The sequence below is a fragment of the Puccinia triticina genome, chromosome 12A (assembly GCF_026914185.1).
Source record: "Puccinia triticina chromosome 12A, complete sequence".
NCBI lineage: Eukaryota > Fungi > Basidiomycota > Pucciniomycetes > Pucciniales > Pucciniaceae > Puccinia > Puccinia triticina.
The window spans coordinates 2,403,328-2,421,117 of NC_070569.1; the positions used below are offsets into that span (position 1 = coordinate 2,403,328).

Genomic DNA, 17,790 nt, shown 5'->3' on the forward strand with positions numbered 1-17,790 from the left:
AATCAATGTAGAGGGTCCGGAGCGCGTCTTCTGGTTTTTGATTTGATCAAGGCTGAGTGCAAGACTGTACTTAGTATTCAGTTTCTCCTGGACGATAGGCCAGGCTTCCTTCTTCAAGCCACCGTTATCAGTTTCTAAGCCAGCGGCGTACTGAGTTGCGATAGACTCGAGAAGAGTCATCTTTTGATCGGTGGTCCAAGTGTGGTTGGGAGTTTTGACATTGCTTTCATCGAGTTTCTTTGGTTTGGCTGTTGGCTTCTTGGGCTTGGTTTTCTTGGACTGAGCCATTGGAGTAGGTGTTGTTGTTGGGTTGGGTGTTGATGAGATTGGTGGGATGGTGTCCATTAGGACGATTGGATCAATGGGATTGATGGACTTGGGCATGTGATGCTACCGGGATGGCGGCGGAGAGAAAAATAGCATCCAAAAAACAGGTCCGGACCTGTTTTTGAAAATGGGTGATTTTCAAGGGAATCTGTTTTCTGGATTTCACAAAAAACAGGTGCTGTGGTACGTGTTTTTTGGGGAAAACTGTTTTTGGTAGAAAAAATCAATTTTCCCGGGAAAAACTGTTTTTGCCCCCGCTATGGTACAGGCCCTAAGTTTCACCCGAAGGCAGATCAAATCTATTGTCAAATGTTTGAGCTGACAAAAAGAGGTTATAACAATTAGATAATGTGTTTTCCAAGAGGGTTGGACAGAATAAAAAAGATGTTTTCAAAGATCCTTTGCAAATCCTGTATTTTCCAAATATACTCCTAGTTTTGATTGTACAGCCCAAGGCTAAATTGAAACCCAGCGCCATCATCCTTGAGAAGATGGTCTTGGAGTAGACTTGAGGAAAAACTGAGGTCTTGTTTGGAGCCAGAGCTGCTCACTTCTTGACCATAGCCCAAACGGAGGGGCCAACGACCGTTACACGACCTGGAAGGGACACGAGGGCTGTGGGATACCCCCGCCAGAAGTCAGTCTAAAACAAACCTGTACACAAGAAGTTGACAAGGTCCGACCTTCTCGGGACAGAGTGATTAGTGTTTGGCATCACTCTGTCTCTAGTTCAGTTGTTTTATGTATTTGAGTTTTGTGGGGTAGGGGGCTGCTGCGGTGTGCGGAGTGGATGGTGATGATGTCAGTTTATTAAGGAGGAGTACATACTTTGGCTGGCCGCCAGCCGATCGCTCCTCGCCCAAGAATACCATGGAAGCAAGCGACCTGCTGCTCACCACCCTCCGCCGGATCGCACTCCACCCCGCCAGCAGCCTGCCCAGCCTGCGCAGCGAACTGCTAGAAAACGGAAACGAAGAGAAAAACGAGCAGAAAAACGAACAGGAAAACGGAAACAGAGGAAACGCACAGGAAAACAGAAACAGAAACAGCAGACCCACCCGGCTGCCGCTCTCCATCGACCTCAACAAACACAGACACCACCCATCAACCACCACCATCACCCCACTCACCCCCGCCTCGCCAGACACCAAAGACATCCCCCATGACATCCCCCAGCCAGCCAGAGCCCTGCCCCTGCTCATCGCCCTCATCGACCGCCTCATCCGCGCAGAGCAGCACCAGCCACCCCCACACGCCGCCGACGAGGACGAGGACGAGGACGAGCCCCCGCTGACGCCCCTCGGCGGCGGCGAGGCGGCCCGGGGCCACGCCGGGCGCGAAGCCGAAGATGAAGAAGACCTCTCGACCTACCGCTGCGACACCTGCCAGCGGGTCTTCACCCCCCCGGACCCAGAGAGTTTCTCCAAGGCCTCCACGCCCGCCTTCGAGCGCCCCACCTACTCGCGCGCATCCTCCATCTCCCACCTCTTCTTCATCGACCCCCCGTCCTCCGACAGCCTCGACGACCTCGCCCTCGACCACTCCCGCCACTCCTCCGCCTCCGAACCCATCCCCTACCACCGCTCCCCCGCCGCCGCCGCCGCCAACAGACCCCTGTCCATCTCCAGCTCGGCCGCCGACGAGTCCGAGCAGATCCGCAGACTCAAGGCGTCCATCAAGGCCATCGCCAAAGTCTGCCGTGTAAGCGCTCCCCCCCTTCCCTCCACTGAAAAAAAAAAATCCCACGCATGCTGAAAGAAACCGGGGTTCAGGCTTTGAGGAACGGCGACCTGACCCAGATGATCAACGAAGACGTCGCCACGCCCGACCTCGAGAGCCTCAAGGGCGACGTCAACTCGCTCGTCCGGCGGCTGCGCAAGTTCACCTCCCAGGTCTTCAAGGTCTGCTCGGACGTCGGCCAGAAAGGGCTGCTGGGCAAGCAGGCCGACCTCGAGGAGTCCGCGGGCATCTGGCGCAAGATGCTTGTCGACGTCAACAGGTAAAGCTCTCTCTCTCTCTTGTGTGTGGTGGGCGGGGGCTGATGTCCCGGGTGCGGACCGGGTGGGCCAGCTTGGCCAGCAACCTCAGCGCACAGGTCCGCGACATCTCCGAGGTCACCACCGTCAGTCTGTCCCTCTATCCCCCCCCGCTGGCCTGCTTATTGACTGGCCCTGCTGCACAAAGGCGGTCGCGAAGGGCGACTTCTCGCGCAAGATCGAGGTCCAGGCGGAGGGCGAGATCCTGCAAGCCAAGGTCATACCCCCCTTTCTCCCCCCTCGCCCAACCAGCTCATGTTGACGCTGATTCTCGGGCTTTCGGCGCGCTCGACGGGCGCACAGAACACGGTCAACAAGTGAGTGCTTTCCCGGGAATACAGCGAGAGGAGAAGGTGTTGAGAAAGGTGTGTGTATGCAGGATGGTCGACCAGCTGAACTCGTTCGCCACCGAGGTCGCCCGGATCGCCCAAATGGCAAGCCCTTCTTCCTTCTCTTCCACAGACAAGCACCTGACGGTGTGTGTGGATACAGGTCGGAACGGACGGGATCCTGGACCAGCAGATCACCGTCGACGGGGTCGAGGGCGTCTGGAAGGCGCGTCTGTCCACCCTCCCTCTGCCCTACACACGTGCTTACCTCTTCCCATGATCGTGTGCGGATAGGACTTGACGGACAGCGTCAACTCGATGGCCAGGTGCGTCGCCCCTTCTCTCCCCCACCCCTCATCATCCACAGCCAACGCAACTGACATGGGCGTGTTGCAGCAACTTGACCTCCCAAGTCCGCAGCGTAAGTCTTGCCCTCCTCCTCACCCCACATCCTGCTTGCGTCGTCTCACTGGCTTGTCCCTCCGCAGATCTCGGCCGTCACCTCAGCCATTGCGAAGGGCGACTTGAGCCAACAGATCGAGGTCGAAGCCAAGGGCGAAATGGTCCGTCTCCCCTCCCCCTCCCTCCCCCTCTCCTCCTCTTCCTGACCCCGTTGCGTTTGGGATGGCCAGGCGGACTTGAAGAAAACGGTAAGTTTTTTGATTCCCCTCAAAAACGACAAAAGAGGGGTTTGGGGGGCTGACGGTTGGGTGGACGGGACGGAAGGTGAACTCGATGGTCGACACGCTCAAGGTGATCCTGGAGGAGGTCGGACGGGTGGCGCGCGAAGTCGGCGTCGAAGGTCTTCCTCTCTCTCCCCCGTCTCTATCCGTGTTGTTTGTTGTTGACTGGTGAGGGGGGCTCTCTAGGCAAGCTTGGCGGCCAGGCGAACATCCCGAACGTCGAAGGCAAGTCATCTCCCACTCCATTCGAGGAAAACCACCCTACTGATATAGCGTTTCTTCGGCGTGTTTTCAGGGGCGTGGTACGACCTGTCGCACAGCGTCAATCGTGAGCTTGGACATTATCTCCTGCGGTTGTTGATAACACTGACGTCTTCCGGTGCACAGAGATGGCCAACAACTTGACCTCCCAGTGCGTCTCTCCTCTTCTCCTCCCTCCCAGCTTCCGGCGCGGTCCATTGATCGAGCCGTGAGTGTGTGTGTGTCTCGGCCCCCCGGTTTGTTTGTGCAGAGTAAGCCCGTCTCGCCCGTCTCCGAGCACGAAAACAGCACCCTTATTTTCTGGACACACAGGTCCGACAAATCGCCTCGGTGACGCGGGCCGTGGCCGAGGGCGACCTATCCCAGTAAGCCCACACGCTCCCCAGCCTCACGAGCCTCCCCGACCCCCCTGACCCTCGTGTTTTTCTGCAGGGAAGTGACGGTGCAGGCGCGGGGCGAAGTGGCCGCGCTTGCGAGCACGGTCAACGGCATGGTGAGCGGAAAGAGCGGCGGATTGCAGCGGAAGAGATCGGCTGACCGTTTGTGTGGACCCCGACCAGGTGGCGTTTCTGCGAGTCTTTGCTGCCGAAGTAGGCCCCCCCCCTCTCCCCCTCGATCTCCGCCGTCTTTCTGTGCTGAAGGCGTGTTCACAGGTCACCCGCGTCGCCCTGCTTACGGGCACCGAGGGCGTCTTGGGCGGCAAGGCCGAGGTCGCGAATGTCTCCGGCGAGTGGAAGGTTTGTCGCCCCGCGCTCCTCCCCCTCTCGGCCCCCTTCGCTCCGCTTATCCCCCCCTTTCTTTCGGCTTTTAGACGCTGGTTGATCGGGTGAACACCATGGCCAAGTTCGTCGACGATTGCCTCTCGGTGGATGGAGAGAGAGGAAGCTTACATGGACGTGCGTGCCTTTTTCCCAGGAACCTGACCGACCAGGTCCGCGAGATCGCCCGGGTGACGACGGCCGTTGCCGACGGCGACCTGACCAGGTAAGCCCCTTCTGACCCCTCCTCCTCGTCGTTCTGGGTCGCAGAGGAAGACCGATGGGCGGTGTGTGCGTAGTTACGTGACGGTCGATGCGCGCGGCGAGGTCGGCCAGCTCCGGGACACGGTCAACGCCATGGTCCGCTTCTTGCAGGACTTCAACTCCGAAGTCACCCGCGTCGCGCTCGAGGTACGTCGCCCACACACGTCCACACATCCGTCCGCTCTTCTCCATCTCATGATCTTTCTGCCCCGCCTCAGGTCGGTACCGCCGGCAAACTCGGCGGGTCCGCGAACGTCAAACACGCCCGTGGCGAGTGGCACAACCTCGTCACCGGGCTCAACCGCATGGTCGACCGGGTGACGGGGCAAGTGCGCGCTATTAGCAGGTCCACCGTGCGTCCCTTCTTCCCTCTGCTTCGCTGGGCTTTCGCATTCATCGGCTCTTGGTTTATGACAGGCTGCGGTGGCGAAGGGCGACTTGAGTCAGAGAGTCGAGATCGACGCCGAGGGCGAAATCCTGCAGCTGTTTGTCCATCTTGCCCGATCACTAGATGAGGCGGATTGTGTGGCTGATCATGCGGCTTTGTGGGGACTGTAGCGCCGAGACGATCAATGCCATGTTGGGAAGGGTCAGTCTCTCTGGAGAACACATCCTGCGGGGGGCGCAGCTCTGATCACGGACTCTGGCTTCAGTTGAATATGTTTAGCACCGAGGTCGTCCGCATTGCCCGCGAGATCGCCGACGGGAATCTTAACGTCAGGGCGGAGGTAGAGGCCGTCGAGGGTAAGAATTGGACTTTTCTTTTTTGGTAGCTCGTGGATTGATCTGTGTGTGTGTCTCTAGGCGTGTTTCTTCATATCATCAGCGAGGTGAACAAGATGTCCGGCACATTGAGTTCGCAAGTGGGAACCTTCCAAGCCATCGTGGGTTTTTCTCCCCCTTTTTTTTCTTCCAACGCAAAAGAATCGGGTTGATTGTCCTTTTTTTGTGGGGTAGACGGACGCGGCGGCGGCGGGAGATTTCAGCAAGATGGCCAACATCGCCGCTAAGGGCGACATCCGCGCCCTCCAGAGCAACATCAATACCATGGTCACCAAGCTCCGGACGGCCTTCGAGAGCAATGTCAAGGCTAAGGAGGCCGCCGAGGCCCATTCGTTGGCCAAGAGTCAATTCCTGGCCAAGTAAGAGACAGCCCCCCCCCCTCCTCCCCCTCTAAACCTTGTTTTCTAAAAATGGGGGGTTTTTGTTTGTCAGTACGAGTCATGAGATCCGGACCCCTTTGAACGCGATCATCGGCCTCACCTTCGATACCCTGGGAAGCAACCTTACCCGCGAGCAGCGCGAGAACTTGAACTTGGTCCGTGGACAGGCCGACGCGCTCCTCCGGATCATCAACGATATCTTGGACATCACCAAGATCGAGGCGTGCGTTTACAGCCGCACTCCACCCTCCTCCTGTACATACACGAGATCCTCTTTTCGGCTGACGTCTTGATCTGTGGGATGTGTGTAGGGGCCGGATGGCGCTCGAACGGTGCTCCTTCTCCCTCCGCGAAGTCGTCTTCGAGGCCCTCACAAGCCTCGCCTTCGGCGCCGCCGCTAAAAACCTCGACGTCTTCCTCGAGATCCATCCCGCCGTGCCCGACCTCGTCGTAGGCGACGGCTCCCGGCTCGGACAAGTCGTCAAGAACTTGGTACATCCCTCCCCAAAGAAGCGCAAATGGTTGTTGTGGTTGGTTGATGGTTTTGTTGGGACTTGTGTGCGAGAGACAGGTCGGAAATAGCCAGAAGTTCACCACCTCCGGCTCGATCACTCTGACGGCTCATCTGATGGACACCGACCCCGAAGGCCGGTGGAGAGTCGAGTTCCATGTCATCGATACCGGTACAGTCCCCCTCCCATCATCTCCGCCACAAAAAAATGCTCATCTCTGGCTGTGTTAGGCATCGGGATCGAGGAAGATAAGCTCCAGCGCATCTTCGATTCGTTCATGCAGGCCGACGGATCCGTCACTAGGTTGGCTTCCTCTTTTTGTCTCCCCCGCTCTTGCGAGAAAGGCTTATCTTCTCCTCGATCTCATCAAGGAAATACGGCGGGACTGGTCTCGTAAGTCTATCTACATACTGCCCCTACATACCAAGTTGACGGTTTCTTTCTTTTGGGTAGGGGCTGACGATCTCGCGGAACTTGGTCCAAATGATGGGTGGACATTTGGATGTGGAGTCGGAAGTGGGCAAGGGTTCAGATTTCGGCTTTGACGTGATTCTAGGGCCGGCGGATCCGGAAGTGGAGCTTCGGAAGCAGATCGAGAAGATCGACACGGACCAATGTGTGTTGCTGATCGACGACAAAGAGCTGGATGATGTTGAGGCGTCGTGTTTGAAGTTCGGGCTGTCGGTGCACCGGGTGCCGTCGATCGAAGAGGTGCCGTCGGGCGACCTGTTCGACTGCGCCATCATCTCGACGATCGAGGAGGCCGACAAGCTGCGCTCCAACCGCTTCCTCCCCCTCGTCCTCCGCGCCGCTACCCTCCCCAAACTCGACATGCGCAGAGCACTCGACTTCTCCCTCGCCTCCGTCATCGAAACCGGCAAGGGCGAGGCCGAGCTCTGTAACGCCCTCCACATCGCCCTCAAGAAAAGCATGCGCAAGCTGGGCAACCATGATGTCAAGGCCGACTGGAAGATCCTCTTGGCCGAAGATAGTCCGTCCCCCCTCCCTCCCTCTTAACGGCTCGCGCGTGCTGATCGGCGGGTGTTGTGTGCTAGATAAAATCAACCAGATCGTCGCTCGCAGGTTGCTCGCTAGCTCGGGACTCAAGTGTCTCGAAGTGGTCGAGAACGGGCAAGAAGCGTTCGAGGCGGTGAAAGCGAACCAATACGACATCGTCCTCATGGACGTGTGAGTCCCTCCCTTTTCCCCACACACACACACAAAGAAAGGTCTCTGAGGGGGACGGGGGTTTTCCTAGGTCGATGCCGGTCAAAGACGGCCGGGAAGCGACGCAGGACATCCGGATGTGGGAGCAAACCCACTCGGTCACCCCGGTGCCCATCATCGGCGTCACCGCCCATGCGCTCGTCGGCGACCGCGAGAAATGCATGACCGCCGGCGTCCGTCGCTCTCCCTTCTTCTTCTCTCCCCCCACTCCCATCCCCACTCATCCGTTTTTTTTTCTCTACGGATGTCTAGATGTCCGGCGTCTGCACCAAGCCGTTGTTGGCCCCGGAGCTCGTGCGTCTGTCTTCCTCGCGCCTCGTCTCTTGTCCATGCTGACCCGTGCCCGCCGGGACATGTGTGCTTTCATGTGTGTGCTTTCATGTGTGTGTGCAGCTGGCAGCAATGAGCAAGGTGGGCCCCCTCTCTCCTCTCCATCTGCCCCCGCCCCCGCTGACTCTTCTCTCTCCCCTCCCGCCGCGCGTGTGTGTAGGCCATCTCGCTCCACCGCCAGTTCGCGCGCCTCGAGACGAGCAAATACGCCGGTTGACGCTCCCCGCCCCCCCTGCGTCTCTCTCTCGAGGAGCTTCTTCTTGCCGGTTCTTCTTGCCAGTTCTTATTGCCGCTTCTCCTTGCCGCTTCTTGCCGCTTCTTCTTGCCGCGTCTTCTCCCGTCGCGACGTCCGTGGCGCGTCCCAGTGTTACCCCCCTCTCTTGCCTCATGTATACACCTTGTACCACCCCCTCCTTCACCGTGTCTCTTCGTTGTACATGTCTTGGATCGCCTGTCCTGTTCTTGTCCCGGATCGGTATGCACTCGTATTTATATCCGCCGTGCCTTGGTGTGTGGGTGCGTCGGGTGTGGCGGCGGCAGGACGGGCGGGATAGGGACCGTCTGGGTGGGCAACGCCCCTGCCGGTGCTCTGGCCCGACCCCCACGGATGGCCGGACGGACGGGCGCCGTCTTGTGCGTCCTTCGGCGTGTGCGTCCTGGTTTCGAGCGTGCAGAATGTGGGTCTCGTGGCTCCTGGTGCTTGCGCGACGCTATGCACCAACTAAGCCTTTCTCAGTATCGCAACAACAGAAAGAAATCGGGCATTTTGGGGGTGGGCCGGCCGGTGCCGTGGGGCGGGTGGCTGAAGGGGCCGCGGGGTGAGGCGCCGCCGAGGTGCGCGGTGATGGAATCGGAGCGGAGGAGAAACTGGGGACCAGGGCTGGCTTGCTTGTGGCTATGGGCCGCTATCCGGCTGGTGGCCCCCACCTTGACTGCTTATTGCACTCTGGTTGGCACATCCGGTGAGCCCGGCACAGACGCAACGCTTTTCTTTTTTGGCAATCTTTCCTGCCGCATCCCGCATCTTTGGGCCCAGCCTGTGCGGGGTGGAAGGCGGCGAAGGATGCTGACATGCAGAATAGGTATCTTTGGTTTCTACAGCACGATAATATAGTACACGCAATTTTCTGCACGAAGTTCGGATTAGCTAGCAACAGGTATCTATACATAATGAGAATTGGCATCTGGGCGTATTTCTGGGAGTGAGGAATATGCGAGTCTAACAAATGGGGAAGGAACTAGGCTGGTATCACAACGGGATAACCATTGATCTGCTTTCCTAGGCAATGGAATAGGATTTGTAAACCAAAGGGCTACAACAGCTTGATGAGTGATGGAAAAACAGGGCATAAAGAGATGGCGGAGAGGAAGACACAAGGATCTACACTATTAACAAGCTTCTATCTATGATCATCGGTATTAGGTTTAATATCAAGACTTTTTGGGGGATCGCAATCAAGTTCTTTCACAGAATTTTTTCTGGGTGAGGAACGGAAGAGGGCAGACTAGTTCTATGGATGAGAAAAGAAAGAGAGGGGAGGGGGACGGGGAAAGCTGTGGTGCGTGGATGCGAACCGCAGCGGGAGACAAGACGAGAATAATTAGAAATCGCTTCAACGATTTAGTTCGTGTGACCAATATAGTCCAGGATACGCTGGCGCCCTGAGAGGTGTTCTGCCACAGGCAAAATAACGATATTGTTTCTGCTAACCTTGTCGTTTCGAGTCAGTGTAAAGCATGAGGAATGTGGGCGGACGAAGGATGCTTACCCAGAGTATGAGGAAGGGATCAAGCGAAGGCTGGCGACGCTGCTTGCGGGCTATGCGGCCTGGTCCGGGTGGACAGCGATCGGGCGAGGGTAAGCTGTCGCGGCGCTGTCCTGGGGGACCGGGCTGCCGGATGCAGACCCTAGCGCGAGGACGACGAGGGCTGCTAGTGCAGAGAGGTTTGGGCACATCATGATCGCGGAATCTCAAGGGACGATGGATGGTCGAGTTCGTGGCTGATGCGGAACGTCGTGTGTGTGTGTGGGTGGGGGGGGGTAGGGTGACCGCCGTCGTGCCACCAAGGTGCGCCCTATTTATGGTCCTGCCCGACGGCGGCCAGGCTGCTTGTCGGCCTTGACCACGGACCCATCTGTTGCCGAGCAAGCGCGCTCAGTGGACACCAGACTGCTGAGAATAGTTGCGGTCCTCGAGCGCGGTCGGTATGGATATACAGCGTTCACTCATAACGCTTTCCGTCGTGGGCTGTCGTGGGTGTCCAGGGTTGCATCCTGGCTGGGCCTCCACGCGCCAGTTGTCGCCACTGGGGCCTGCGCAACTGGGCGTCCTATCTGCCCACCGACGGGCAAGCCCGAGACATCGACCCCGGTCCAGCAGTCGCTTCATTCGAGAGCTCTGGCTCTCGCTTTGCGTCCCCGTTCCCTGCCAGCGGTTCATGCGCCTCCTCCCGTGCTGCTGGCAGCCGAAGAAACGCTGGGGGCGCGCATGGGCCGCCCGGGCTCGGTAGGCCTTGGGATGACCACATCGATGGCGCCATTCCTCCGGACGACAAGCGAATGCGAGCTTGATTGCATGCGCCTACACGCCGGGGGTACTTCTTACCGCGCGGCCGTGTGGATACAACGGGTCGCACCAGATTGGTGAAACCAACGTGGATTTCGCCGTGCCCCCCGTGATTGTGGGCACCCCGTCGAAAATGCACAGGGGTGTCAAATCCTCGTCACTCTGATGAGAAAACATCGATGGGCTCCACGCGAGTAGATTTAATCCCGGTGGAGTCTGTGGGAGCCAATGTTGTGTGCTGTCGAAACCACACACTGAAATACTTTCTATGAGGTTTCCACGGCTCTGTGCCTCCGGTCAGTCAGAGAGCCTGTTGAAGTTTTGCCTTCTTGGAAGAGCAGACCTTCAAGACCTTCACCACCGCTAAAACTCTCACATCACGCCCGTGATGACCGACCAACGCTCCGCTCCCACAGACCTGCAAACACAATCGCCACGCGTTGAGTCCGACCACCCCTCCTCTTTACAAACGGTCGGATTGGCCCGAGGTTCCGATGAGGCCCCAGATTCCGATGATGCGGGGAGGGAGACCGTCTCCCGAGGTCCCAACTCCTCCATCCCCATTCGAATCCAATACAGCCTCTATGCAATGGTACAGAAGGGCGGCCAAGGTCCCGTGACACGCACGCGGATCTCCTCGTCCAAAGGTTGCATCCCACCATTGGAACTGCACCTGACAGACATGATGTTCTCCACATTCAAGTCACATGTCAAGGAGCACCTGCGGACCGAGTCGGAGCATGTCTACCCCATCGACCTTGTGGTGGGACAAGCAGAGCGATACAATGCGGTGTATTGGTCTTGGATTATACTCGAGTCGGCGGACTATAATCACCTCACCCCTGGTTCAATCATCCAACCCGAGTTTTCTTTCAATGAACCCAACGGTGTGTTTGACAAGTTTGTCAGCACCGCGGAGAACTCATCCCCTGATGCGAGGGTTTCAATTTTCATTGAGATGCCAGAGGACATCTGCTCCTTTGAGCCCACCGCTTTATTAACCATGGTTGTAAGTTGAATTCCTTAGTTATGCTTGTCTCTCCTGTCCGCTGACCATGGAATTCTTCATTTGTGTGCACAGGATTATTCCGATGCGAACGCTTCTCCCACCTTCCCAGAAGCCTATCAAGCCGGGCAAAGAGTATGTCGGGTTATTATTTCTTCTTTCTGCTTATTCGTACTTCTTGCAGCGCCCAAAGCTGTACTGATCCTGGAATCTGTCTGCACAGGATTATCCCGACCCGCATCCCCATCAAGCCCATTTGACCCAAAAACAATTACTTGCCGCAGATCATCTCCCCCCTCCGAAACGTCAAGAAGTCGGGGGAAGCCTAGCTAGTATGTTGGCATTGCCATCATCAATGGAACATTTTCTTTCACTTTGTCACATTCCTCCTGATTATATACCTGTCCAAGATTTCATTTCCAAGCATGATATATTCCACTGGACTGCTTTTGAGGGCACCAGTTGTGAGAAGTTGCAATCACTGGGCCTGAAGTGGGGTCCAGCTCAGTTGATATTGAGAGGTGTGATGAAGGCCACTGCCCTTTGCAAAAATAATGTCTAGTTTTTTTCTTATACATTGCCTCACCAAAGCCATCAATATTTTTCTCTGTATGATTGGACTGCTCTTATTTCTTGTTTGACTTTATCAAGCATTCAAGATATAAAATTTACATTTCACAACTGGAATGATTCAACGCGCTAAATAAGAATAAAATGGACTGGTGCACTGATTTGCAGTGGTTTAACCTATTTAAAAACTGTATAATACAGGCTAAATCTAGAAGATTTCCCTTTTTTAGAGCAGTGGTGGCTGTTCAGTGGTAAAAACCAACTTGTACAAATTTAATTTATTTTGTAAATCATTGGGGCCTGTTTCCCATATCCTATGATGGCTTATAGAATTCAGGTATCATTGAATATCTTTTTAATTCATACATTTTTATTCCTGGCAGCCCTTTTTTCATCCATTTTTTTTTTGGAAGAGCCAAATGTTTTTTCCAATTCTGGAAGCTGGAGTAGTGCTCTGTCATACTTTTTGAAGCAGCTTGCAAACTTCTCCCGCCAGGCACAATGTGCATCTGAATATTTCTCATCAATCATGCCAATGGGTTTGGGAGCTGGGAATTCCCTCATGTCTGGAAATGTTAGAGCAACAAAATGGCGTATGGTTTCAATTTTGATGAATGCCAATATAATGGGGCGATTGGTATTGGGTCCAACAAAGTCGGGGAAGAATGATTGGCTTTCACGTTTTGAATAAAAAATGACTGGTCTCTGGAATGCATTGGCAATTGGCCTTCCCATTCCTGGCATTCCCATCCAATATTTAACCGCACATGGTTCAGGTGATGGAACATCCAAACTCATTAAATGTTCATCAACTGTATAGAAAGGGTTTGCTTTGGTGTAGAATTCTCTCCTCTTTTTCAATTCCGCCATTAGAGATGACCGTATATGCATGTATTGGCCTTCTCCTATTCCCAAACAGAATGCCACAGCCCTAAATCCACAGTGTCCATCTCCCTGAACATCAAAAACATGTTCCACCGATGGTTGAATTTGCAATGGTAGCTCCCATATGTAATCAATTCTCCTTGGTGGATGAGGCAGGGGTCCATAAATATTGGTGTCTAGTGGGGCTCTCTGACTTGTGGAAGTCTTGGGTGTTGATGATGAGGACTCACACAGTCTTGGGTCAATAAAGTTTGTATTCCTTCCAGTTGGACTGGAAGCAGCTACAGATGATTGTGATATCCTTGGTATTAATGGTGTCTGTGATATGTCTGGCTCAGTTTTAAATGGATGGTGAACATTGGCAGAATAGTACTGCCCCTCATTTGTTATGTTATCCAAGGATTTGTACAATGAAACAGGAGTGTTCGTTGTGGGATTGGATCCTGATTGAGATATACTTTTTCGTCTCTTAGAAGGCCCCGATGGACTGTACTGCATGGGAAAATTGTGTGGATTGGTTATGCTGGGGCTTTGAGGCATGGGATAAGTGGGAGGATTTGATATGCTCATGCTCATTCTTCTTTGGACTGGACTCATGCTCATTCTTCTTTGGACAGGATTGGCAGGGTAATTTGATCCACTAAAGCCAGGTTGTGGGCTATAATACATTTGACTCCCCAGGTAATTTGATCCGTGTTGAATTGGCCCAGTCAATGATGGGGGATCTTGTAATAATGTAACATTTTCTGGAATTTTAATATGAGGGTTACTAGTATTTGGAATAAATTGTCTGGGTTGAGTGGCCCGCAAATTGTTTGGTTTGGGAATATGAGTGACCTGATGAGTGGGGATATGGCATGGTTGTTCTTTGGCGGATATTGTTGGTTTGGCCTGAGATTTGTTCAGCCATTTCTCCATTCCTGATTTGGTGGCATCTTCCCAATTTTGGTTTGTGATAGAGGGGAAAACCAACCTGGATTCAGTCCTGTGATGGATTATTGATCTTAATGAGCAAGCATTAAGTATATATCCATAATTTTTTGTGTGATCATGCTGAACAACATAATGGGAGCTGAGACCCTCTTGTCTACCTACTCTGCTCGGTGCTTCAATTGCTACCTGACAGTGGGAGTCATGGCAATTATGCTGGAAGTTCAGACAACATATTACATCCTATTTGTGGAAAATTTGCCTGGTCAGCTGCAGATGTTATAATTTTATGTGCCACATCCACATGTTTATAAATCATGCATGTTGTTTGACTCACCTCAGCTCTGCCGTAGAAAAGTTTTTTGGTATCATTATATTCCCGCATTTGATAAAATTGGTTGATTCCCGCAGGCTGATATGCTTTGAATTCTATGAAAAATGAACTTGACAAATGTGAAGGTTGCCATATTGATACCACAGATCCCACCATGGGGTGCGTTTTTGGCCTAGATATCTACATATGACTTTGTATTCATAAGTTTATACTGAAATTCATCACAATAATATTTGCCAACTCACCAACACAAATATTCCTTTGCGGACTATATCATATTCACCTGTTTTGATGCTTGAAATCAATCTCCACCTTACTGTGGGATATTGTTGAACAAGGTAAATGGGAGGAGCCACACCCTCTTCTGCTGAATACTCCCCATCATATATAACTGGATATGCAATAGGTTGAGAAAGGTCTATTCCCATGAGCTTTTGGACCTCTTTGTTGTGTTTGAATACATCTGTGACATTTTTTGAAGGTCGGAAAAAAGCGTTCAATTTATGATTAAATAGAATCACACCAGATAATATGAGCCTCATTGCTTGATAATTGGAGAAAGTTAGGGCTATGTCCCTCCCTGGCGCTTGGCGGTTGGAATGAATTGATGCATTCCTCATTATACCATTGTAAGCTTCAAATTTTTCTGATGCAAACAAGCATGGTGGCCCAAACCTCCTGACAGATTCAGGGAGATGTATGAGCATGTGGAATTTTGGTTTATTGACCCATTGTGCATTCATGCTCAGCACATGATAAAGGAATAGATCTATGTGATGTTTGAGGTCTTCAATATATCTGTCCATGTTCTCAATTCTTGTCTGGTAAACAAAAGTACACAGGTAACACAGGGACATCCATAAATCCCTCTTCTTTCTGTTCATGAATGGAAAGAACACAAATGGGGCAGCTTGAATGACTATCTTCATGTGTTTTCCAATGAAACTCTTGTAGTGGTTTACCATAAATATTGACCTCAAAGATGGAATATTGAGTGAATCCCTGTTGAATGATTGCCAATGGGCCTCCAGTCTCCTTTTATCTCCCTCTGTGAGGCCCTCCATGAAATCACGCAGGAGGTATCGAATAACCCCAAGTTGTAAGACATGCAATATTTCTACAGGGGTGTCTTTGCACCCATCAAATCCTATTCAGGTAGGAGATATTTTCAGCAACACCAAACATTAGACAATGGAAAACATGGTTTAGGAGGGCTGACCTTTCAGTGTGTAGAAACGGTTGAATAGGCAATGTGGCCCAGTCTTTTCTGTGGCTTCTATGGATTCCCTCTGTCCTGGCTTGTTCCGCTGATGATACCGCTCAACAAATTCCACATTTATGTTGTCTTTCAGCCCATTTTCTTTGGTTTTGTTATCATACTCAGTCTTTGCTTCAGTTTTAGATTCTGTCCAAAATTTATGCATTTTTGATATATATGGTGTCTTCCCACACTCTTGGAGGAGGGGGCTTGATGGTGCATAATGGGTAGGTCAGATGTAGTAACCATACAAATACATGCATACATTTGCTCACAATGTTTCCCCCTGTGGTCAATCCAAAATAATCCTTCACATAGCCCACCAAGGATTTGTCAGCCTTCTTGGTGACAGATAGTTGACACATGCGGCGTGGACTGTTGGCATTTGCAGGCATGGGTGTGCTTGTCATCTCCGCATGCATGGGTGAGTCCCCAAGTGCCACCAATACCATACTCATAATGAGGACTTTCTGATTGAGTACACTGTCATAAGCAAAGTGGCCTTTGGTACTCATTTCACTAATTGCAATATGACAGAAGGAAACCCCGTGTATGAGTGGAACTATCATAATGGACTGATAATCAATTTCTAGGTGATGCCAACTTACTTAATTTCCTCTATGATGGGATCTGCCAACTCTAAGCAACTGGCCACATTGGAGGTTGACACAAAATGACAGTTGTGTTCCTGATTAGACCAGTGTGGATGAAGACCAGATAATGTAAAATAATATGAGATATGCTTGTTCCATTGTTTTGAACAGTTACCAGATGTGTCATCTGCATAGAGTGTAATTGGTACATGTCGGATGATGCAACCGTCAGCCTTTTTTCTCCATGGGTTTGGTAGCTCAATTTCATTGATTATTGTATGGCTAACATCTTCTTCTATGAACATACCAAAACCTGGTCAATTTAAAAATTAATGTGTGTTTGTGATTGATATATATATATATACTTACCATAAATCAATCCGCCACATTCCTTTTGTAGATATAATTGATTTTCCATGAGGATTTCTGAGTACATCTTGTCAAATTCACATATATCAACCACTCTTTGGGCTGAAGTATTACTGAATTTAATATCTGCAGGCATAATAATTTGAAATCCTATTCCTGAATCATTGGGCCGGAATTCAGGATCACAGCATTTGGCATAGAGCTTGCCTTTGCATTTGTAAAAGAAAGTTGGGATCACCACTTCCCCAGAAATAAGCCGTGTGGGCTCGTATATGTAGTAATGCTTGTCTTGATTGTACACCATCTGAACCCTCACATCCCGCGGTAGATCTTCTCGCCACTTGAAGCTCTGGCACAGGCTGTCAATTGGATCTCCACTTGGATCATGTGGATAGTACTCCAGGTGGTTGGATACATATGGATTTAGCAATTCCTAATCAAAGTAATAGAAGATTTCAGCTCAAAATCCATTGAATACAATAACATGAATGACCAACATTAGCCAATATTCCTTTTACACTGATGTGGAATATCTTATTATCCCATACACTGATTGTTTCCTGATTAATAATGTTGAGATAATTTCTTAGTCTTTCTCTGGTCCGCCTAGCAGCATCCCAATATGGCAAAACCATTTTCTTTGTTTTAAGTACAGCCCTGATATGGATGTACGCCACACGTGATAGAAGATGGTGCAAGAATCCCAGAATAAGACATGCCATGAACTCCTGGAAATTCAATACGATTCAAACACCAAATGAGAATCACTATGCACATTGATACAGTGGGTCATCTAATTTGTTTTGGCACTGCATTGTTCATTGCAGATAAATGTAGTGCCAAAAACATTACATGACCCACTGTACATTATATATAGGCAGAAATTTACCTCTTGTTTCCAGAATGGCTGCCAATCATCTTCAGCATTGATACCTGCTTGACTGGTATTTTGAGGTTGCACATTAATTGCTTCCATTGGATCACCTAATATCTCCCATGCGTCAAATTCATCTGAATGGTCTGAAGGTGGCGGATGAACAACTGTCGAATCTGAAGCAAATCCAACACCAGGGAAGCTTTGGGGGCACTCCCTAGGGAGTGCCACAGCTGAATTTGGTGTTAGATTTTGTCTGAACTGGTGCAGAATTTCATACAATGTGATGTTGATTTCTTCCATTTCTTGGCAAGAAGTATAGGTGAATCTAATTTGAAGTGATATCTAACCATTCAATGTGAACTATCCTTCTCCTCTGTTGAAATCATCTTGAAGTCAATTTCATGTTAATCCTAACTTAATCTTTACATTTCCAAAGGAGGTAACTGTTGCATCCCCAAATTTTATATTTACAAAGGGCAAACTGTATTCATGAAATAGATATCACACCTGA

The 17,790-nt window shown here is 51.6% G+C and overlaps 2 protein-coding genes across 2 annotated transcripts; one reads left to right on the top strand and one right to left on the bottom strand.

The window, feature by feature from the left end:
- Positions 1–1,197: 1,197 nt before the first annotated feature.
- On the top strand, positions 1,198–8,107 carry PtA15_12A215 (uncharacterized protein; the record flags this gene model as incomplete). Its single annotated transcript, XM_053161802.1, has 42 exons — positions 1,198–1,276; positions 1,472–1,554; positions 1,642–1,832; positions 1,938–2,028; positions 2,100–2,326; positions 2,398–2,449; positions 2,512–2,580; positions 2,667–2,680; positions 2,743–2,797; positions 2,856–2,918; positions 2,987–3,018; positions 3,089–3,113; positions 3,181–3,234; positions 3,325–3,342; positions 3,419–3,494; positions 3,562–3,600; positions 3,671–3,703; positions 3,765–3,787; positions 3,949–4,001; positions 4,069–4,129; positions 4,197–4,226; positions 4,290–4,373; positions 4,448–4,479; positions 4,552–4,620; positions 4,694–4,805; positions 4,877–5,011; positions 5,076–5,143; positions 5,217–5,247; positions 5,312–5,402; positions 5,463–5,542; positions 5,616–5,800; positions 5,874–6,044; positions 6,133–6,313; positions 6,393–6,504; positions 6,564–6,636; positions 6,705–6,726; positions 6,787–7,324; positions 7,389–7,521; positions 7,592–7,733; positions 7,813–7,854; positions 7,954–7,971; positions 8,051–8,107. 42 exons carry the CDS (start codon positions 1,198–1,200, stop codon positions 8,105–8,107), a joined length of 3,744 nt encoding a protein of 1,247 aa, XP_053025783.1.
- A 1,396-nt stretch (positions 8,108–9,503) lies between these two features.
- Positions 9,504–10,026, bottom strand: PtA15_12A216 (uncharacterized protein; the record flags this gene model as incomplete). Its single annotated transcript, XM_053161803.1, has 3 exons — positions 9,504–9,596; positions 9,660–9,892; positions 10,023–10,026. 3 exons carry the CDS (start codon positions 10,024–10,026, stop codon positions 9,504–9,506), a joined length of 330 nt encoding a protein of 109 aa, XP_053025784.1.
- Between the last annotated feature and the right edge of the window lie 7,764 nt (positions 10,027–17,790).